This window comes from Nerophis ophidion, linkage group LG19 (genome assembly GCF_033978795.1).
Source record: "Nerophis ophidion isolate RoL-2023_Sa linkage group LG19, RoL_Noph_v1.0, whole genome shotgun sequence".
NCBI classification, from domain to species: Eukaryota; Metazoa; Chordata; class Actinopteri; order Syngnathiformes; family Syngnathidae; genus Nerophis; species Nerophis ophidion.
Window position 1 is genome coordinate 18,192,506 of NC_084629.1, and position 24,166 is coordinate 18,216,671.

Sequence of the window (24,166 nt, forward strand, 5' to 3'; positions counted from 1 at the left end):
TGATTGCATTTAACAAAAAAAACATTAAATAAAAAAAATTAGACTGCAATAATGAACATTATTTTATGAATATTATGAATAGCAGATTGAAATGTAAAAAAACATTGTGTAATGGTATAATACAACATATGCACTTTTGTGTGTCTTAAGTTCTTCCTGCACTTCAGAAAACACCAGAAGAGGCCTTTCCTCCATTCTGTCAGTCTTTATTTTGAGTTGAAGAAGACTCAGTGAGAAAGGACAATGTGTAAAGTAGGTGTTTACACCACGTGCCCGTGACAGACGCTCACAGAGGGCCGGCGTCAGGACGTGTCACTTCCAACTGTTCTGGTGAAGAAAGGCAGGAAGCATCCAAACAAAGCTGTGAAGAGGCAGCACTTCCTGCTTGGGAACTGTGTGTGTGTTCAAAAATAAAGTGTTCTCACACATAACTACAACTGATGCCAATATAAACAAAAACAATCAAAGCAACACTAAGTGAGCACTTTCAACAAGAAAACTTTTATTTTGAAAAACATTTTTCGATGCATTTTGAGCTTTCATAGAGTCCCTTTCTTGTTCTGATGTTTTGCTTTTTTATCTGACTTACTGTCATATTTAAGCGTTACAGTATAATGTGTATTTTCCAGAAAATTACTTTCTACAGGCTTCTTATTGGGAAAATAACCTTACTGTTGGAAGTTATAGCGCCACCTGTTGCCTTGGCGTGCACTTGCCAGCCCGCGTGTGTGCGTGTGAGAAAATGCTGGAAATTAAGTTTGCAAAAACAGAGAGAGAGATTTTGACCTTGGAACTCTGTTATTTAGTATTCTATTATCCAATAGGGTGTAATTTTTCTTAACAATGAGCCTAGATCAGTTAGCAAATGTGACTTATTAAATGTGCTATTGAGTGAATGGAACACAAAGCACGTCATGGTGAGGATGACGTGTCAAGAATCAGCTGTGAAAAGTTCCGTCCACTTTTTGAAAATGTTTTCTTAATGTTCACACTTTTTGCTCTGCTTTGGTTTTTGCTCAACATCAATTCCTGATGTTGAGCAACTCAAACATAACGTTGAAACAGCATGCTTTTTGATGACGTTTAGTCAATGTCCGGCTTTGACGTTGATTTGACCATTGAAATTTGGTCATTTCCTAACCAATATTTTACTACACAAATACGTTGAAACAACATGTTTTTTGACAACGTTTAATCAATGTTGGGTTCTGACGTTGATTTGACCGTTGACATTTGGTCGTTTCCCAACCAATATTCCATACATCCATTTTCTGCCGCTTACTCCCTTCGGGGTCGCGGCGGGCGCTGGAGCCTATCTCAGCTACAATCGGGCGGAAGGCGGGGTAAAACCTGGACAAGTCGCCACCTCATCACAACACAAATACAATATTGACACAACATGCTTTTTGACAAACTTTATTGTGACGTTGATTTGACCATTGAAATTTGGTCATTTCCCAACCAATATTCTACTACACAAATACGTTGAAACAACATGCTTTTTGACAACTCTTAATCAATGTTGAGTTTTGACGTTGATTGGACCATTAAAATTTGATTGTTTCCCACCCAATATTCTACAACTCAAATATAATTTTGAAACATGTTTTTTTGACGTTTAATCAATGTCAGGTAGTGACGTTGATTTGATCATTGAATTATGGTCGTTTTCCAACCAATATTCTACAACACAAATACAATGTTGAAACAACATGCTTTTTGACGTTTATTCAATGTCAAGTTGTGACGTTGATTTGACCTTTGCAATTTGATCCTTTCCCAACCAATATTCTACGAATCAAATACAACGTTAAAAAAACATGTTTTTTGACAATCTTTAATCAATGTCAGGTTCTGATGTTGATTTGATCATTGAATTTTCGTCAATTCCCAAGCAATATTCATCCATCCATTTTCTAACGCTTATCCCATTTGAGGTCCCGGGGGGTGTTGGAGCCTATCTCAGCTGCATTCTGACGGAAGGCGGCGTACACCCTGTACAAGTCGCTACCTCATCGCAAGGCCAACACAGAAAGACAGACAGCTTTCACACTCACATTCACACATTAGGGCAAATTTAGTGTTGCCAATCAACCTATCCCCAGGTGCATGTCTTTGGAGGTTGGAGGACGCCGGAGTACGGGGAGAACATGCTAACTCCACACAGAAAGAACCCGAGCCGAGGATTGAACCCAGGACATTCGTATTGTGAGGCACACACACTATCCCCTGTTCCACTGTGTTGGCCCTAACCAATATTGTACAACACAAATACAACGTTGAAACAACATGCTTTTTGACGACATTCAATCAATGTCCGGTTGTGACGTTAATTCGACGATTGTAATTTGTTCATTTCCCAACCAATACTCAACAACACAAATACAACGTTGAAACAACATGCTATTTGACGACATTTAATCAATGTCATGTTGTGACGTTCATTTGACCATTGAAGTTTGGTCATTTCCCAAAAACGTGGATCCAACTTTAGACATCGTTGTCTCAATTTACAAATTTAATGAAAAAAAAAAAAAATTGCAACAATGTTTCAAAGTCTGTTTTAAAGGCCTACTGAAATGAGATTTTCTTATTTAAACGGGGATAGCAGGTCCATTCTATGTGTCATACTTGATCATTTCGCGATATTGCCATATTTTTGCTGAAAGGATTTAGTAGAGAACATCGACAATAAACTTCGCAACTTTTGGTCGCTAACAGAAAAACCCTGCCTTTACCGGAAGTCGCAGACGACATCACATGTTGAGGGCTCCTCACATCCTCACATTGTTTTTAATGGGAGCCTCCAACAAAAACAGCTATTCAGACCGAGAAAACGACAATTTCCCCATTAATTTGAGCGAGGATGAAAGATTCCTGTTTGAGGATATTGATAGCAACGGACTAGAAAAAAATAAAAAAATAATAATCGGGTTAAAAAAAAAAACGCATTGGGACGAATTCAGATGTTTTTAGACACATTTACTAGGATAATTTTGGGAAATCCCTTATCTTTCTATAGTGTTGCTAGTGTTGTAGTGAGTTTAGTAGTACCTGATAGTCGGAAGGGTGTGTCCACGGGTGTCTTGAGGCCAGTGTCTGATGGAAGTCGGCGGCAGCTGTACGGACGGCACAAGCTCAGCTGATCTCCGGTAAGTGGCAACTTTTTACCACAATTTTCTCACCGAAAACTGCGGGAATTTCAAACAAGGAATCACCGTGTGTTTGTGTGGCTAAAGGCTAAAGCTTCCCAACTCCTACTTTTTCTACTTTGACTTCTCCATTATTAATTGAACAAATTGCAAAAGATTCAGCAACACAGATGTCCAAAATACTGTTTAATTATGCGGTTAAAGCAGACGACTTTTAGCTGTGTGTGTGCGCAGCGCTAATATTTCCTAACAGTCCGTGACGTCACGCGTACACGTCAGCATTCCGGGACGTTTTCAACAGGACACTTCGCGGGAATTTTAAAATTGCAATTTAATAAACTAAAAAGGCCGTATTGGCATGTGTTGCAATGTTAATATTTCATCGTTGATATATAAACCATCAGACTGCGTGGTCGGTAGTAGTTGGTTTCAGTAAGCCTTTAAAGGGCATGAACGTATAATCAATGTTGTAACAATGCCTTGTGCCTGCTAGGTTCCTCAATCTGACATTTCCTAAACGGACCGTTCTGTCAATGGACTTTTGCACTGCATTGACTGGGTTAGACCACTCACCTGTCCATGTTCTTGTGCTGCTCTCTAATTCAGTCCAAATGTTCTCAGTATTCTGCTAGTCCTCGTCTATTCTTGAACGCACACAAATCATTGGCCGTCTTTCTGCCACGCTCTGCTGAAAATTCTGGTTGCGTGTGAGACACTTTGGGGAGTTTGTCCTACAGGGACAACACGATGATGATTTATGAGGATGGCCGTGAAGAAGGTTGCACTGAGTACACAACAACAACAACACAATTAGCCATGACATGTGACATTGATTTACATGTGCTCCTCTGGCGCTCTCTGGCGGCAGTAACTAGATTTGCAGGCTGCTTAGTGAACACAATTGAGAGCATGACAGTCAATGTTGTCTTTGCAAAGGCAGGGGCTGTTTACCTAATGAAGTGACCTTTGACCTCTGAGAACGACCTGCAGGAGATGTGACTGAGACAAGCTGAGAACGTTTAATGCACGTTTTACAGAAGCGACACAATACCTACTGCACGCGTCACGCCACCAGGCGTTGCTGTGGCGATGGTGGATCTTTATTGACGACGATGAGCGCAAAAAACACCGGAAGCCACATGAGGAGAGAGGTGGTCCGCAGCAATGATGCATGCTGGGACGTGAAGGCTAGAAGCTTCTGGATTCGTTCTTCTGCGCTCTAACATGTACTTCCTGTCAGCTCAAAGGCTCCGCCCCTCTATGTTTGGCCCATAAAGCTGCCAGGAAGCGCGTGATGCCTTCACGGTCGCTAGTAAACAAAAGTTCTGGAGGCTTCCCGGGTGGGGTGGGGGGGGGGGGCGCTCAGCCACAGGCCGCTGCACCGTCGGTCGCCATGGCGACGGCATCCCTCTCAAAAGCTTCGCAGTGGGCGTCAGGCGATTTCAGGCACTTTATCGTCTTTCTGCTCCTCTCCCGGCCCCGCCCCTGCAAGTGTCACCATAGCAACAAGGTCAGCGCACAGAGAGCCGGGGGCGAGTGTGCGCGCTGCTCGCACCGTTCCACGTGGAGTGGTCCGCGGGTTCGAGGTCCTTCCTAGACTCCGCCTTTTCTCGCTCCTTATTGGCCAACTCTGGTGACACACGCAAAGCACAATCGGCGTCACATCGCCGCACATGTGCATGTGCACACCCACCGTCCACCGAGAGCTCCTTCCACCGCTCCTTGTTGCCGGCGATGACGGCGCACAGGTGCGTCCTCAGCGCCGGCAAGTCGATGGCGGTCAGCGAGAAGTCCAGCTGTCCATCGTCGCGGCTGCCATGGAGACCGCTGTTGTGTCGTTGGACAGACTCCACGGTGACGGAGCCACTTCCCGTGAGGCTGCAGCAGAATGACGTCACTACCTGAAGGACTAACTCATGAACAAAGTGCATTATGGGAGTTGTGATACCTGGATCGTCTGTTTCCGGTCTCCCGACCCTTCCTGTCCTCGTCGATCAGGGGAGCAATCACCTTCTCCGTCATGTCCACCAGAACACTGAATGTGGGCTCCACGATGAAGTCGATGAAACCTATTGGACAGGAAGTGACATTTTACATTGTGATTGGGTACAAAATTATATGGACACATGAATGAGTGAATCATTCAGTGGTCGTTTTTTTTTTAGCTTATTTGATGTATTTGCAGGTTTGTGTGTTAGCTCCAAAAGTTATGGCTCTATTTTGATGACATTTCAGGAAAGTGATTCCATTTTGCGGGTGATATTTGCCTAAATACTTTGGCAAAAAGGTAATCCGTATTTCAATTCATTTTCAAAGTTTATTATGTTTTTGATTCATTCATTTATTGACATTATTTTGTAAGTTTTAATTCACATATTTTTCATTTTATGTATATATATATATATATATATATATAACATTTTAAAATATTGCATTTTCCTTTATTTTCAATTAGTTCTATTAAATTATTTTGTTGTAGTTTTGTAATCATACGGTGAACATGTTTTAAATATTTTGTAAACATTTATTGATTGATTTTGTAAAAATGTTTTAATCATTGAATTTTTTTAATTTACACATTATCATTTGTATTTATTAAATATTTAAATTGTTGTGCAATTTTGTATATTTTCTGACTTATATTTTTATATTTCTTTATTGACTTGATTTGGTATATATATATATATATATATATATATATATATATATATATATATATATGCGTTAGGTCAGGAAAAACACAGGGGCTATTTCATCCCTACAAGCCTGTTTCGCAGGTTTCCCAGCTCTTCAGGGGATTTTATTGAAGTGTCTGTGGTTGCTACATATATAAATGTGTGTGTGTGTGTGTGTGTGTGTGTGTGTGTGTGTGTGTGTGTGTACAAACCCCATTTCCATATGAGTTGGGAAATTGTGTTGGATGTAAATATAAACAGAATAGAATGATTTGCAGATCCTTTTCAACCCATATTCAGTTGAATATGCTACAAAGACAACATATTTGATGTTCAAACTGATAAACTTTTTTTTTGCAAATAATCATTAATTTTAGAATTTGATGCTAGCAACACGTGACACAGAAGTTGTGAAAGGTGGCAAGAAATACTGATAAAGTTGAGGATTGCTCATCAAAGACCTATTTGGAACATCCCACATGTGTGCAGGCTAATTGGGAACAGGTGGGTGCCGTGATTGGGTATAAAAACAGCTTCCCAAAAAATACTCAGTCTTTCACAAGAAAGGATAGGGCGAGGTACACCTCTTTGTCCACAACTGCATGAGCAAATAGTCTGTTTAAAGGCCTACTGAAATGAGATTTTCTTATTTAAACGGGGATAGCAGGTCCATTATGGGCGTCATACTTGATCATTTCGCGATATTGCCATATTTTTGCGGAAAGGATTTAGTAGAGAACATCGACGATAAAGTTCACAACTTTTGTTTGCTAATAAAAAAGCCTTGCCTGTACCGGAAGTAGCAGCCAATGTGCGCGTGACGTCACGGGTTGTGGAGCTCCTCACATTATGTACAATCGTAGCAACCAGCAGCGAGGGCGATTCGGACCGAGAAAGCAACGATGTCCCCATTAATTTGAGCGAGGATGAAAGATTCGTGGATGAGGTAAGTGAGAGTGAAGGACTAGAAAAAGAAAAGAAAAAGAAAGGTGAGGGCAGTGGGAGCGATTCAGATGTTATTAGACAAATTTACGAGGATAATTCTGGAAAATCTCTTATTTGCTTATTGTGTTACTAGTGTTTTAGTGAGATTATAAGGTACCTGAAAGTCGGAGGGGTGTGGCCACGGGTGCGGTGACCGCCAGTGTCTCCTGTGGGAGGAGGTAAGAGAGTCCGCAGCTGCAGGAGGACGCAAGCTCCGCTCATGTCTACGGTAAGAGCCGACTTATTACCACAAATTTCTCACCGAAACCTGCCGGTTGACATGTGGTCGGGAACCATGTTCGTTTGACCGCTCTGTTCTATAGTAAAGCTTCACCTTCGGGAATGTAAACAAGGAAACACCGGCTGTGTTTGTGTTGCTAAAGGCAGCCGCAATACACCGCTTCCGACCTACATCTTTCTTCTTTGACTTCTTCATTATTAATTGAACAAATTGTAAAAGATTCAGCAACACAGATGTCCAGAATACTGTATAAGTATACGATTAAAGCAGACTACTAATAACTTGGATCGGGCTGGAAAAAAATGTCCGCTACAATCCGAGACGTCACATGCACGCGTCATCATACGCGTCATCATACCGACGTTTTCAACAGGATACTTAGCGCGAAATTTGAAATTGCAATTTAGTAAACTAAAAAGGCCGTTTTAGCATGTGTTGCAATGTTAAGATTTCATCATTGATATATAAACTATCCGACTGCGTGGTCGGTAGTAGTGGGTTTCAGTAAGCCTTTAAGAACAACGTTTCTCAAAGTGCAATTGCAAGAAATTTAGAGATTTCAACATCTACGGTCCATAATATCATCAAAAGGTTCAGAGAATCTAGAAAAATCACTCCACGTAAGCGGCATGGCCGGAAACCAACATTGAATGACCGTGACCTTCGATCCCTCAGACGGCACTGTATCAAAACCCGACATCGATCTCTAAAGGATATCAGGAACACTTCAGAAAACCACTGTCACTAAATACAGTTTGTCGCTACATATGTAAGTTCAAGTTAAAACTCTACTATGGAAAGCGAAAGCCATTTATCAACAACATCCAGAAACGCCGCCGGCTTCTCTGGGCCCGAGATCATCTAAGATGGACTGATGCAAAGTGGAAAAGTGTTCTGTGGTCTGACGAGTCCACATTTCAAATTGTTTTTGGAAATATTCGACATCGTGTCACCCGGACCAAAGGAGAAGCGAACCATCCAGACTGTTATCGACACAAAGTTCAAAAGCCAGCATCTGTGATGGTATGGGGGTGCATTAGTGCCCAAGGCATGGGTAACTTACACATCTGTGAAGGCACCATTAATGCTGAAAGGTACATACAGGTTTTGGAACAATATATGCTGCCATCTAAGCGCCGTCTTTTTCATGGACGCCCCTGCTTATTTCAGCAAGACAATGCCAAGCCACATTTAGCATGTGTTACAACAGCGTAGCTTCGGGTACTTTCCTGGCCCGCCTGCAGTCCAGACCTGTCTCCCATCGAAAATGTGTGGCCCTTTATGAAGCGTAAAATACGACAGCGGAGACCCCGGACTGTTGAACGACTGAAGCTCTACATAAAACAAGAATGGGAAAGAATTCCACTTTTAAAGCTTGAAAAATTAGTTTTCTTCAGTTTCCAAAAGTTTATTGAGTGTTGTTAAAATAAAAAGGTGATGTAACACAGTGGTGAACATGCCCTTTCCCAACTACTTTGGCACGTGTTGCAGCCATGAAATTCTAAGTTGATTATTATTTGCAAAAAAAAATAAAGTTTATAAGTTTGGACATCAAATATCTTGTCTTTGTAGTGCATTCAATTGAATATGGGTTGAAAGGATTTGCAAATCATTGTATTCCGTTTATATTTGCATCTAACACGGGCATCCTCATAACGCAATTATATATATACATACTGTGTATATATATATATATATATATGTCACTTTTATTATTATCATTATTGCCATATAGTTACTATTTATAAAAACGTTTTAAATAACTTTATTGTACATTATTTGATGTATTTATTATTCAAATGTTCCTCGATAGTTTGAGTCTTACCAATCTGTGATTGTGCGATCATGGTTGCCTTGCGGTCACAGAGAGGAGAAAAAGGAAGTCCCAGCTCCACTTCTTTGTCTCCCTGGAAAACACAGCATGTTAGCCAAGAAAGACGCGCAGGATTGCGTGTGTGTGTGCATTTTTGCGTGCATTCGTGCGAGTGTGCGAGTGTGTGTGTGCACCTGTCTGAAAAACTCCTCCATCAGGCTGTGTGTCCATCGGAAGTGCAGCGGCCACGCTTTGGCGGGATGACTGATGTCGGCGGCGTGAAGCATCAGAGACAAAACCTTCACCTTGTCCAAACTGCCAGAACATCACATGACCAGCAGAACATCTGAGTCATTGCCGGAAATTGGCTTGGTGCCAGGGGTCAAAAGTCACTGACCCATGTGATTGTGTCAGGGTGTTCTTCATGGTCTTGATCTGCTGGAAGTGACACGACATGTCCGTGGACATCACCATCTCGATGACCAACGCCCTCAGCTCCCTGGAGACAACGTGATAACCTATTGACACTGTGTGTGTGTGTGTGTGTGTGTGTGTGTGTGTGTGAGTGTGTGTGTGTGTGTGCGCGCGCGCACCTCCAGTCCTCTTTGTTGAGGTTGACCAGGATGTTGGTGTCTTCCTCCGCCATCAGCCTGTAGGCGGCACTCACGTGGTGGTTCTCCAGCACCGACCTGTCATTGTAGAAGATGGCCACCTCCGACCTGAGGCATGCGAGACACGTCACCGGTGAGTGTGCGTGGGGTTCACTTTGCGAAAGGTACTTACCTGGTGTGGATGTGGAAGTTGTTGGTTGTTCCCGTGTGCTCAAAATCGTGAATGGCCGCTGCAAACACCATCGCCAGTATCTCCAACTCACTGAGCCAGTGCTACACACACACACACACACACACACACACACACACACACACACACACACACAAGCACGCACTAACTGTGACTGGGGGATCGCACTGGGCTTAAAAATGTTGGCCAGGGGCCAAAAGTAGACTGCTTGCAAAGAACCTTACATATAAATATAGACAGAATATATAAATATATACTGTGTGTGTGTATGTATATATATATATATATATATATATATATATATATATATATATATATATATATATATATATATATACATATATACAGTATGTACGTTTTATGTATGTATGTACATACATTAGGGCTGCAAATCTTTAGGTGTCCCACGATTCGATTCAATATCGATTCTCGGGGTCGCGATTCGATTATATGTCGATTTTTCGATTCAATGCGATTCTCGATTCAAAAACGATATTTTTCCAAATCAAAACGATTCTGTAATTATTCAATACAGAGGATTTCAGCAGGATCTACCCCAGTCTGCTGACATGCTAAGAGTAGTGGATTTTTTTTTAAAAAGCTTTTATAATTGTAAAGGACAATGTTTTATCAACTGATTGCAATAATGTAAATTTGTTTTAACTATTAAACGAACCAAAAATATGACTTATTTTGTCTTTGTGAAAACATTGGACACAGTGTGTTGTCAAGCTTATGAAATGCGATGCAAGTGTAAGCCACTGTGACACTATTGTTCTTTTAAAAATGTCTAATGATAATGTCAATGAGGGATTTTTAATCACTGCTATGCTGAAATTATAACTAATATTGATACTGTTGTTGATAATATTCATTTTTGTTTCACTACTTTTGGTTTGTTCTGTGTCATGTTTGTGTCTCCTCTCAATTGCTCTGTTTATTGCAGTTCTGAGTGTTGCTGGGTCAGGTTTGGTTTTGAAATTGGATTGCATTGTTATGGTACTGCTGTGCATTGTTTTGTTGGATTAATAAAAAATTAAAATAAAATAAAAATAAAATAAAATAAATTGATTAGCTGAGATAGGCGCCAGCGCCCCCCGCGACCCCGAAAGGGAATAAGCGGTAGAAAATGGATGGATGGATTTTAAAAAAATGAGAATCGATTCTGAATCCCACAACGTGAGAATCGCGATTCGTATCCGAATCGATTTTTCCCACACCCCTAATATACATGCATACATGTACAAAAAAAAAAGTATTTAGTCGGCCACCGATTGTGCAAGTTCTCCCACTTAAAATGATGATAGAGGTCTGTAATTTTTGTCATAGGTACACTTCAACTGTGAGAGACAGAATGTGAAAAAAAAAAAAAATCCAGGAATTCTCATTGTAGGAATTTTAAAGAATTTATTTGTAAATTATGGTGGAAAATAAGTATTTGGTCACTTCAAACAAGGAAGATCTCTGGCTCTCACAGACCTGTAATTTCTTCTTTAAGAAGCTCTTCTGTCCTCCACTCATTACCTGTGATAATGTGACCTGTTTGAACTCGTTATCTGTATAAAAGACACCTGTCCACAGCCTCAAACAGTCAGACTCCAAACTCCACTATGGCCAAGACCAAAGAGCTGTCAAAGGACACCAGGAAAAGAATTGAAAACCTGCACCAGACTGGGAAGAGTGAATCTACAATAGGCAAGCAGCTTGGTGTGAAAAAAATAAACTGTGGGAGAAATTATCAGAAAATGGAAGACATACAAGACCACTGATAATCTCCCTCGATCTGGGGCTGCACGCAAGATCTCATCCCGTGGGGTCAAAATGATCATTAAAACGGTGAGCAAAAATCCCAGAACCACACGGAGGGACCTGGTGAATGACCTGCAGAGGGCTGGGGCTAAAGTAACAAAGGTTACCATCAGTAATACACTACGCCGACAGGGAATCAAATCCTGCAGTGTCAGATGTGTCCCACTGCTTAAGCCAGTGCATGTCCAGGCCCGTCTGAAGTTTAGCAGAGAGCACCTGGATGATACAGCAGAGGATATGGAAGAATGTCATGTGGTCAGATGAAACCAAAATACTAATTTTTGGTATAAACTCATATTTGGAGGAAGAAAAATATTTATTTGCATCCCAAGAACACCACACCTACTGTGAAGCATGTGGGAGGGAACATCATGCTTTGGGGCTGTTTTTCTGCTAAGGGGACAGGACGACTGATCCGTGTTAAGGAAAGAATGAATGGGGCCATGTATCGTGAGATTTTGAGCCAAAACCTCCTTCCATCAGTGAGAACTTTGAAGATGAAACGTGGCTGGGTCTTCCAGCATGACAATGATCCCAAACACACCACCCGGGCAACGAAGGAGTGGCTCTGTAAGAAGCATTTGAATGTCCTGGATTGGCCTTGCCAGTCTTCAGACCTCAACCCAATACAAAATCTGTGGAGGGAGTTGAAAGTCTGTGTTGCTCGGCGACAGCCCCAAAACATCACTGCTCTCGAGAAGATCTGCATAGAGTAATGGGCCAAAATACCAGCTACTGTGTGTGCAAGCTGGTAAAGACCTATAGTAATCGTTTGACCTCTGTTATTGCCAACAAAGGTTATATTACAAAGTATTGAGTTGAATTTTTCCACCATAATTTACTAATAAATTATTTAAAATTCCTACAATGTGAATTCCTGGATTTTTTTTCACATTCTGTCTCTCACAGTTGAAGTGTACCTATGATGAAAATTACAGACCTCTATCATCATTTTAAGTGGGAGAACTTGCACAATCGGTGGCTGAGTAAATACTTTTTTGCCCCACTGTATATTTATACATGCACATAACCATATACATACATATATACACACATATATATATGTGTGTGTATATATATGTATCTAAATATATGTATGTAAATAAATGTATGTATACATACATACATGTATGTGTATATATATATAATATATAACATACATGTATGTCTGTATATATGCATATATAGACATACATGTATGTATGTATTTATATATGTATATATGTATGTATTTATATATGTATATATACATATATATATATAGACATACATGTATGTATGTGATTTATATTATATATATTACATACATAGATGCATGTATATATGTATGTATTTATACATACATACATGTACAGTATGTATGTACTGTATGTATGTATATACATACATACATACATACATGTATGCATGTATATGTGTGTATGTGTAAACATTCAAACATGTATGTATACTTATTGATATACATTCATATATATATACAGTATACATAAAGTGTGTATATATGTGTATATGTATGTATATGTGTGTGTATATATATGTATGTATGTATGTGTATATATATGTGTATGAATGTGTATGTATATATGTATATATAAATATATATGTATGTATGCATATTTGTATGTATATGTATACATGTACATATATGTATGTATATATACACATTATATACACATACATACATACATACATACATATATATATATATATATATATATATATATATATATATACATATATATATATATATATATATATATATATATATATATATATATATATATATATACATACATACATACACACACACACACATTATATCCATCCATCCATTTTCTACCGCTTATTCCCTTTGGGGTCACGGCGGGCGCTGATGCCTATCTCAGCTACATTTGGGCGGAAGGCAATTTACACTCTGGACAAGTCGCCACCAAATCACAGGGCCAACACAGGTAGACAGACAAAATTCACACACTAGGGCCAATTTAGAGTTGCCAATCAACCTATCCCTAGGTGCATGTTTTTGGAGGTGGGAGGAAGCCGGAGTACCCGGAGGGAACCCACGCAGTCACGGAAAGAACATGCAAACTTCACATAGAAAGATCCCGAGCGCAGGATCGAACCCAGGACTTTCGTATTGTGAGGCAGACGCACTAACCCCTCTACCATAATTTTCAGTATGGCAACACATGTTGCTCCAAAACCTGTATGTACCTTTCAGCATTAATGGTACCTTCACAGATGTGTAAGTTACCCATGCCTTGGGCACTAATACACCCCCATACCATCACAGATGCTGGCTTTTGAACTTTGCGCCCATAATAAACACGTACACATACACACATATATATATATATACTTATACACACACATATATATATATATATATATATACACACACATACATATACATTCAGGACTGTCTCAGAAAATTTGAATATTGTGATAAAGTCCTTTATTTTCTGTAATGAAACTAAAACATGAAAATGTCATACATTCTGGATTCATTACACATCAACTGAAATATTGCAAGCCTTTTATTATTTTAATATTGCCAATTATGGCATACAGCTTAAGAAAACTCAAAAATCTTATTCCAAAAAATTGGAATATTTCCTCAGACCAAAGTAAAAAAAAAGATTTATAACAGCAAAACAAAATCAAACATTTGAAAATGTCAATTAATGCACTCAGTAATTGGTTAGGAATCCTTTCGAAACAGATTACTGCTTCAATGCAGCGTGGCATGGAGGCAATCCGCCTGTGGCATTGCTGAGGTGTTATGGATGCCCAGGATGCTTCACTAGCGGCCTTTAGCTCATTTGCATTATTGGGTCTGGTGTCTTTCAGCTTCTTTTTCACAATACCCACAAATTCTCTATGGGGTTCAGGTCAGGGGAGTTGGCAGGCCAATCACGGACAGTAATGCCATGATCAGTACACCAGTTACTGGTGGTTTTGGCACTGTAGGCAGATGCCAGATCATGCTGGAAAATAAAATCATTATCTCCATAGAACTTTACAACAGATGGAAGCATGTAGTGGTCTTGGTATACAGCTGCATTGACTCTGGACTCGATGAAACACCGTGGACCAAAACCAGCAGCTGACATGGCTCCCCAAACCATTGCTGAGTGTGGGAACAAATTGAATTTCAAGCAACTTGGATTTTGCTCCTCTCCAGCCTTCCTCCAGACTCTAGCGCCTTGACTTCCAAATGAAATACAAAACTTGCTTTCGTCTGAAAACAGGACTCTGGACCACTCTGCAACTGTCCAGTGCTTCTTTTCCATAGCCCAAGTCAGACGCTTCTTTTGTTATCTTAAGTTCAGGAGTGGCTTGACCATGGGAATACGGCTATTGTAGCTGTATCTGTTGAAAAGCTCTATGGAGATGCACCAGTAACTGGTGTACTGACCATGGCATTACTGTCCGTGATTGTCCTGCCAACTCCCCTGACCATAACCCTGCAGAGAATTTGTGGGGTATTGTGAATAAGAAGCTGAAAGACACCAGACCCAATAATGCAAATGAGCTAAAGGCCGCAATTGAAGCATCCTGGGCATCCATAACACCTCAGCAATGCCACAGGCTGATTGCCTCCATGCCACGCCGCATTGATGCAGTAATCCGTGCAAAAGGATTCCGAACCAAGTACTGAGTGCATTAATTGACATTTTTAAATGTTTAATTTTGTTTTGCTGTTATAAATCTTTTTTTTTACTTGGTCTGAGGAAATATTCACATTTTTTGAGATAGGATTTTTGAGTTTTCTTAAGCTGTATGCCATAATCATAAATATTAAAATTATAAAAGGCTTGCAATATTTCAGTTGATGTGTAATGAATCCAGAATGTATGACATTTTTATGTTTCTAGTTGGATTACAGAAAATAAAGGACTTCATCACAATATTCTAATTTTCTGAGACAGTTCTGTATATATATACTGTACATGGGTCTTGGGCACAGTTGGGTGTTCTAACAGGACAATGACCCCAAACACACTCCAAAAGTGGTAAAGGAATGTCTAATTCAGGCAGGAATTAAGGTTTTAGAATGGCCTTCCCAAAGTCCTGATTTAAACGTGTGGACAATGCTGAAGAAACAAGTCCATGTCAGAAAACCAACAAATATAGCTGAACTGCACCAATTTTGTCAAGAGGAGTGGTCAAAAATTCAACCAGAAGCTTGAGGGTGGCTACCAAAAGCGCCTTATTGCAGTGAAACTTGCCAAGGGACATGTGACCAAATATTAACATTGCTGTAAGTATACTTTTGACCCAGCAGATTTGGTCACATTTGCAGTAGACCCATAATAAATTCATAAAAGAACCAAACTTCATGAATGTTTTTGTGACCAACAAGTATGTGCTCCAATCACTCTTATGACAAAAAAAATAAGAGTTGTAGAAATTATTGGAAACTCAAGACATCCATGACATTATGTTCTTTACAAGTGTATGTACACGTTGGACCACGACTGTACACACACACACACACACACACACACACACACACATATATATATATATGTATATATATATATATGTGTGTGTGTGTGTATATTATTATAATAATATAATAGATATATAATAATCATCCTTATAATTGGTTATTAAGAGTATGTGAACATTGACTCCTACCTCAACCCCCTTAAAGTTTTTTAACCAATCAGGAATATCAAGCAACAAAAATGTGTCAAACATGGGTAAGTGTGGGGGAGAGTGCTTTGCATTTCCCCCATCATCCCTTGTAATGGATTTAAATGGGTGTAGTTGTAATAGTTTTTTTCATGTTAATTGGACATGTTTTAAGATATCTACAAATTTTGATGAGCAGGTTGTGTTATGTCTGACCCTGGTTGTTGAAATTTTGTGCTGGTTAATTTTTTTTGTCCGCACCATGACTAAGAACGGTTGTTTATATAAGTGAATGATGTGCTCTGTTGCTTTCTTAGTATAATCAATGGTGGTAACCTGCATTTCGCCCGATAGTAGCTGAGATAGGCGCCAGCGACCCCAAAAGGGAATAAGTGGTAGAAAATGGATGGATGGAATTACTTTTGTTTTGGACAGCAGGTGGCGAAAGAAGGGCAATTATCAAGGTTGCTGGCAAGTAATACAGGAAGTTAATACACTGCCAGGAGTCTTGCGTGCTAAATTGAAGACTCCCGGGCTAAATTGAAGACTCCTGTGCCGCCATAGTTTGGCATAGAGAAACACTTTCCACCTATACCTCATAATTGGCCTACGTTCTGCTTGAAGAGATACACACACGATGACTGTTACGTTATCAAATACATGAATTATTGTCTCCAGTTCAATGGTATCGTAAAGTACCAGCCTTGAGAGAGGAGGAATCAGCACACACACTTCAAGTTAACTTTCAGTTTTGGAACCCGTCGAGGCGTTGTAACCTAGCTGGACAAAAGCATGAAGAGACGGGTGAGCATTTGAAAGACTGCTGCGACCTTCAGATTGGTCGGCTCTCTCTCACAGCGCTGGTATTGGTATTGTTTGCACTTACCGTTGATTCTGACCTAAAAGACGGTACTTTTTTTCTACACTATGATTCCTGCGGCCTATAAAACAATGCGGCCAATTTATAGATTTTTCTTCGCTGACGGCCATACTGCAAAAGAAGCAAAGACACTAAAAAAGGGTGTTATTGTTTGCGCCATCTTTTGGATGAGTTCACTCATCTCCCATTTCGTACATTCAACTGGAAGTACAAGTGCCGTTCCATCTTCTATCAGTCCATAGCGTGTCTACTCGTAGGGATTCTTACTTCATCACTCCAAGCAACGTTTGTAAGTTTTACAATATAACTGAAACTTACCCAACCATCCCATGTGTGATGTCTGTAGAAGTGTTTTCATGCATATTTTTACGTGCTATCATATTGTAATCAAGCCAGCGTCATTAACATTAGCTAAAATGTTACCACGATTAAAGTGTCTGTGTTAGTAATATTAACTCCCAACATTCTTTTGTATTGTTTCAGTTTCACAAATTCCTCAGTAAATTCAGCAAAACGTCTCTGTGGGGTTATCGAGTCTGTTTAGCTGATTGGAGAGCTAGCTTGCGCAACTAACGGGTCCATGACGATGACTTCTCTTTTGTTTGATAAGCCGTTTGGAAACAATTAAGGTCTGTAAATAAACATTTATTAAATATTTCTGTGTAAATAGCTATTTTCACAATGTATATATATATATATATATATATATATATATATATATATATATATATATATATATATATATATATCTGCAGCTTATAGTCCGGTGCAGCTTGTATAAGGAAATCTGTTTTTCCTTCAAAAATGTAGTGGGTGCGGCTTATGTACCGGTGCGCTCTATTGTCCGGAAAATACGGTGCTCCTGTTTTGTTGAATCAATTGTGAAACTTCAATACTATCATCATTCAAGACCGCCGTAGAACAAAAGGATCTGGGTGGACTCTTCTCTCCCGAAGGTGCGGGGCCTAATAGTACCATGAGTCCGGTGTGCAGCATCAGGAAGTGTGCCGTCTGGGTGACGTCAGCGGCGTGGACCAGGTTGTGGTACGGGTTCTTGTGTTTGCTGTAGCCGTTCTCCAGAGCCTCCACGAACTGCACCAAAGCTGGGACAGGGATCTGGACACAGGACAGACTGTGGCTACAACTGGTCCTGACTTCATGGTAACGACACACACACATGGCGACGACGTGGAGATGTGTGTACCCTGAACCTGTTGATGAGGTCATAGCGGGTCAGCAGCTCGTAGACCAGGAACTTGAGGGCGTGGTCTCCGGTGGCTTCGTGCAGAAGGAACACGTCAAAGGACCACTGATCCACTTCCTGAAAATACAACATCACTGTTGTTCCACCTGGAGGCCAGCAGGGGGCAGAACTACTTTGTATGGAATAATAATCATCATCATGAAAAATACAAGCACAAAAATTATTAAAACAAATAGTATGAAAACAAGACATAAAAGTATGAATGTAATATTACATACAGTGGGGCAAGAAAGTATTTAGTCAGCCACCGATTGTGCAAGTTCTCCCACTTAAAATAATGACAGAGGTCTGTAATTTTCATCATAGGTACACTTCAACTGTGAGAGATAGAATGTGAAAAAAAAATCCAGGAATTCACATTGTAGGAATTTTTGAGAATTTATTTGTAAATTATGGTGGAAAACAAGTATTTGGTCAACCATTCAAAGCTCTCACTGATGGAAGGAGGTTTTGGCTCAAAAACTCCCGATACATGGCCCCATTCATTCTTTCCTTAACACGGATCAATCGTCCTTTCCCCTTAGCAGAAAAACAGCCCCAAAGCATGATGTTTCTACCCCCATGCTTCACAGTAGGTGTGGTGTTCTTGGGATACAACTCAGTATTCTTCTTCCTCCAAACACGACGAGTTGAGTTTATACCAAAAAGTTATATTTTGGTTTCATCCGACCACATGACATTCTTCCAATCCTCTGCTGTATCATCTATGTATTCATTTTGGTATAAACTCAACTCTTCATGTTTGGAGGAAGAAGAATACTGAGTTGCATCCCAAGAACACCATACCTACTGTGAAGCATGGGGGTGGAAACATCATGCTTTGGGGCTGTTTTTCTGCTAAGGGGACATATCGATTGATCCGTGTTAAAGAAAGAATCAATGGGGCCATGTGTCGTGAGATTTTGAGCCAAAACCTCCTTCCATCAGTGAGAGCTTTGAAATGAAGATTAAATACTTATTTTCCACCATAATTTACAAATAAATTCTTTAAAATTCCTACAATTTCAATTCCTGGATTTTTTTTTCACATTCTGTCTCTCACAGTTGAAGTGTACCTATGATGAAAATTACAGATCTCTGTCATCATTTTAAGTGGGAGAACTTGTACAATCGGTGGCTGACTAAATACTTTTTTGCCCCACTGTATTACAAATAAAATTATATCATAAATTACTAATAAATAATAAAATATATTATCATAAAAATATAAATACATAATAAAATATATTATGACAAATTACAAATAAAAACAATTGTTATAAAATATAATACAAAATTAATAACAGAATTTAAAGTGTGATGATTAATTATATCATATTTCAGAATGTTTTTTTTAAATCATTTTATTTTAACATTCTGTGTAATGTATTGTGGAAAAATAACCTCTTTAAAACGATGAAAGACTGTTTTTTTCAACGACATCATCTGAGACACATGATGATGTCACTTCCTGTTTATTGCTGTTGCCGCAGCAATAAAACTTTATTTTTTTGTTTTATGTATACCTTGAGAGCTGTCAGAGCTGTGGGCGGGTACGAGAGTCCAGCCATGTTGGAGGTCCGTCTGTACATCCTGTCTCACACGCACACACGCACAAACACACAGATATATAAATATCGTGCGCATGCAGTCTCCTATCCTCCTCCGCACTTTGTGAGCAGGATGGATTGTCAGTCACCATGGTAACGGCCGTCCAAACACAGCGTGGCTGATCATTTTTGATTTCACGCGTCGTTAAGCCGCCGCAGATGAAGCGATACCTCGCTGTGAACGGCGACTAATTTGAGCCCTAATGACCGCGGACTTCATCATCATCATCATCATTGCTATCATGCTCCACAGAGCGAATGTCTCCACACTAACGTGATCATGCCGCGCCCTCACCCTGAGGTCCACAGATGTCCTTTTGTTCCTCACCCGTCCTAATTGGGCTGTCAGTTGTCTAATGGGGTACATGGTGGTGGTCTGCATGTGGCGTTGTGACGAAGCTCACCTCTCTACAAAGATCCCGGCCTGCACAGCGTGGACGATGCTGCGGAATCGGGGTTTTTCTTCCGGGCGACGCTTGGCCACGCCCATCTTCCGGCTGAAGGTGCACGCCAGCCAATCGCGCACCTCGCTCGGCACAGACTCGGCCTGCAGGTCGCTGAGCTCGTCCTCGGGGTCAAGGAGACGCCTGCAGCACGTCGACAGTGGTCAAAAGTCTTTTTCAAAGGGTTATTTGTCTTACTTGGTCTCGTCCGTGTAGACGGCGTCCAACATGGAAGCCGCCAGCTGCAGGTTGCGACGCAGCTCCTGCAGGTCCACCACGCCATGGTCCATCTGGTCCAGAACCACTTTGAGTCTTTCCACACAAACAAGAACCAGAAGTGCTTAGGACACACTCATATTGTGAGGACACACTCATATTGTGAGGTTCATTCTTTTTAATGACATTTATTTATATACAAAACCCAAAACCAGTGAAGTTGGGACGTTGTGTAAATGGTAAATAAAAACAAAATACATCCATCCAGAATACAATGATTTGCAAATCCTTTTCAACATATATTCAATTGAATAGACTGCAAAGACAAGATACTTAACGTTCCAACTGGAAAACTTTGTTTTGTTTTGCAAATATTAACTTAATTAGAATTTGGTGCCTGCAACATGTTTCAAAAAAGCTGGCTCAAGTGGCAAAAAGGATAGAGAAAGTTAAGGAATGCTCATCAAACACTTATTTGGAACATCCCACAGGTAAACGGGCTAATGGGGAACAGGTCGGTGCTATGATTGAGTATAAAAGCAGCTTCCATGAAAGGCTCAGTCATTCACAAACAAGGATGGACCGAGGGTCACCACTTTTTGAACAAATGCGTGAGCAAATAGTCAAACAGTTTAAGAACAACATTTCTCAATCAGCTATTGCAAGGAATTTAGGGATTTTCACCATCTACGGTCTGTAATATCATCAAGAAGTTCAGAGAATCTGGAGAAATCACTGCACATAAGCGGCAATACCCTTGACCTTGGATCGCTCAGGCGGTACTGCATCAAAAAGCGACATCAGTGTGGAAAGGATATCACCACTCGAGCTCAGGAACACTTCAGAAAACCACTGTCAGTAACTAAAGCTGGTCGCTACATCTGTAAGTGCAAGTTAAAACTTTACTATGCAAAGCGAAAGCTATTTATCAACAACACCCAGAAATGCTTTGCTGTGCCCGAGCTGTTCTAAGATGGACTGATGCAAAGTGGAAAAGTTTTCTGTGTTCTGGCAGACCAAAAAGGAAAAGAACCATCCGGACTGTTATAGGCCAAAGTTCAAAAGCCAGCATCTGTGATGTTATGGGATTGTATTAGTTCAAGTTAAAACTCTACTATGCAAAGCCAAAGTCAATCATCAACAACACCCAAAAATACTTCGCTGGGCCCGAGCTCATCTAAGATGGACTGATGCAAAGTGGAAAAGTGTTTTAGTGTCTGACGAGTCCAGATTTCAAAACTGTTGACGTCATGCACTCCGGACCAAAAGAGGAAAATAACCATCCGGATAGTTATGGGCGCAAAGTTCAAAAGCCAGCATCTGTGATGGAAAGCGGGTGTATTAGACCCCAAGACATGAGTAACTTACACATTTGTGAAGGCACCATTAATGCTGAAAGGTACATACAGGTTTTGGAGCAACATTTGTTGCCACCCAAGCAACGTTTTCATGGATGCCCCTGCTTATTTCAGCAAGACAATGCCAAGTTACTTTCTGTAGGTGTTACAATAGAGTGGCGTTATAGTAAAAGAGTGAGAGTACTAGACTGGCCTTCCTGTAGTCCAGACCTGTCTCCCATTGAAAATGTGTGGTGCAATATGAAGCTTAAAATACCACAACGAAGACTGTTGAACAACTTAAGCTGTACATCAAGCAAGAATATGAAATAGTTCCACCTGAAAAACTTAAAAAATTGGTCTCCTCAATTCTCAAACGTTTAAGGAGTGTTGTTGAAAGGAAAGGCCATGTAACACAGTGGTAAAAATGCCTTTGTGCCAACTTTTTGGAAATTTGTTGCTGCCATTCAATTCTAAGTTAAAGATCCATCCATCCATTTTCTACCGCTTATTCCCTTTGGGGTCACGGGGGGCGCTGGTGCCTATCTCAGCTACAATCGGGCGGAAGGCTTCGTACACCCTGGACAAGTCGCCTTATAATCACAGAAGTTAAAGATTATTTGCAAAAAAAAAATTAAGTTTCTCAGTTCAAACATTAAATATCTTGTCTTTGCAGTCTATTCAATTGAATATAAGTTGAAAATGATTAGCAAATCATTGTATTCTGTTTCTATTTATGTATTCTGTTTTTATTTACCATTTACACAACCTGCCAACTTCACTGGTTTTGGGTTTTGTAAATGATTGTATGTTTATTATTTAATTGTGTCCTTTTTCACTACTCATCTTATAATTGAACTTTATTTTTAAATGCATATGGCAGACTTCAGAGACACGGAGTAGTTTGCAAGAAATGAAGCCCAACAATCACAGCGTTCGTCTAATCAGGTGAAACCAGGTAGTGGTGGCAAAGGTTGATGAGCTAGCAGAGTTACATTTTGGGGTACGTGTCCTTAAAAAGGACAACTGCAGAGGATTAGCGTGGCGACACAAGGCAGCGTGACGGATGCGCTAAGGCTTGCCTCGCCCCCACGGCGCCACCTGCAGTCGCTCAGGCTACTTTGTTTTCTCTCTTTGGAGGTGCTCATCCGTCTTAAGTGACAGTGGGAGATGCCACTTTGCACCCTGACAGATGTGACATGTCTGTTTGTTCCATAGTAGCACCCAGTTGAGTTTTATACATATATATACATATTAGGGGTGTGGGAAAAAATCGGTTCGGGTTTGAATCGCGATTCCCACGTTGTGCAATTCAGAATCGATTCTCATTTTTTTCCAAATCGTTTTTTTGTTGTTGTTTTTTTTAATCAATTCAACAAAACAATACACAACAGTACCATAAACAATGCAATCCAATTCCAAAACCAAACCTGACCCAGCAACACTCAGAACTGCAATAAACAGAGCAATTCAGAAGACACAAATACAACACAGAACAAACCAAAAGTAGTGAAAAAAAGAAGAATATTATCAACAACAGCATTAATATTAGTTATAATTTCAGCATCAGTGATTAAAAATTTCTCATTGACATTATCATTAGACATTTATAAAAATTAAAAAAAAGAACAATAGTGTCACAGTGGCTTACATTTGCATCGCATCTCATTAGCTTGACAACACACTGTGTCCAATATTTTCACAGGTATAATATATATACATACATGTATGTATGTATGTATATATATATATATATATATATATATATATATATATATATATATATATATATACATATATATATATAAATATATGTATTAGTATACATACAAACATATATTTGTACACATATACATGTATACATACATATATATTCATATATACGTATATACATTTCCATCAATCCACATATATATATATATATATACATACATACATATATATATATATATACATACATACATATATATATATATATATATACATACATACATATATATATATATATATATACATATATATATATATATATATATATATATATATATATATATATATATATATATTTTTTTTTTTTTTTTTTTTTTTTTTAATTTAAAACATTTTTTTTTTTTTTGGGGGTGGCATGGCTTAGTGGGTAGAGCGGCCGTGCCAGAAACCTGAGGGTTGCGGGTTCGCTTCCCACCTATTGACATCAAAGTCGCTGCCGTTGTGTCCTTGGGCAGGACACTTCACCCTTTGCCCCCAGTACCACTCACACTGGTGAATGAATGATGAATGAATGATTGGTGGTGGTCGGAGGGGCCGTAGGCGCAAACTGG

At 39.7% G+C, this 24,166-nt stretch overlaps 1 protein-coding gene across 1 annotated transcript in view; it reads right to left on the reverse strand.

Moving 5' to 3' along the window:
- The window catches only part of pde1a (phosphodiesterase 1A, calmodulin-dependent), a 30,697-nt gene continuing 6,531 nt past the window's right edge, over positions 1-24,166 (reverse strand). The window contains exons 3-16 of the mRNA XM_061879380.1: positions 20,491-20,604; positions 20,254-20,436; positions 19,766-19,832; positions 18,201-18,317; positions 17,972-18,112; positions 9,649-9,749; positions 9,459-9,584; positions 9,263-9,364; positions 9,060-9,180; positions 8,878-8,959; positions 5,101-5,221; positions 4,846-5,030; positions 4,708-4,782; positions 1-4,637 (exon numbers count right to left, since the gene is read on the reverse strand). Of these exons, the coding sequence (XP_061735364.1) occupies positions 4,585-4,637; positions 4,708-4,782; positions 4,846-5,030; positions 5,101-5,221; positions 8,878-8,959; positions 9,060-9,180; positions 9,263-9,364; positions 9,459-9,584; positions 9,649-9,749; positions 17,972-18,112; positions 18,201-18,317; positions 19,766-19,832; positions 20,254-20,436; positions 20,491-20,604 (1,588 nt within the window). The 3' untranslated portion in view covers positions 1-4,584. The remainder of the gene's footprint in view (positions 4,638-4,707; positions 4,783-4,845; positions 5,031-5,100; positions 5,222-8,877; positions 8,960-9,059; positions 9,181-9,262; positions 9,365-9,458; positions 9,585-9,648; positions 9,750-17,971; positions 18,113-18,200; positions 18,318-19,765; positions 19,833-20,253; positions 20,437-20,490; positions 20,605-24,166) is intronic.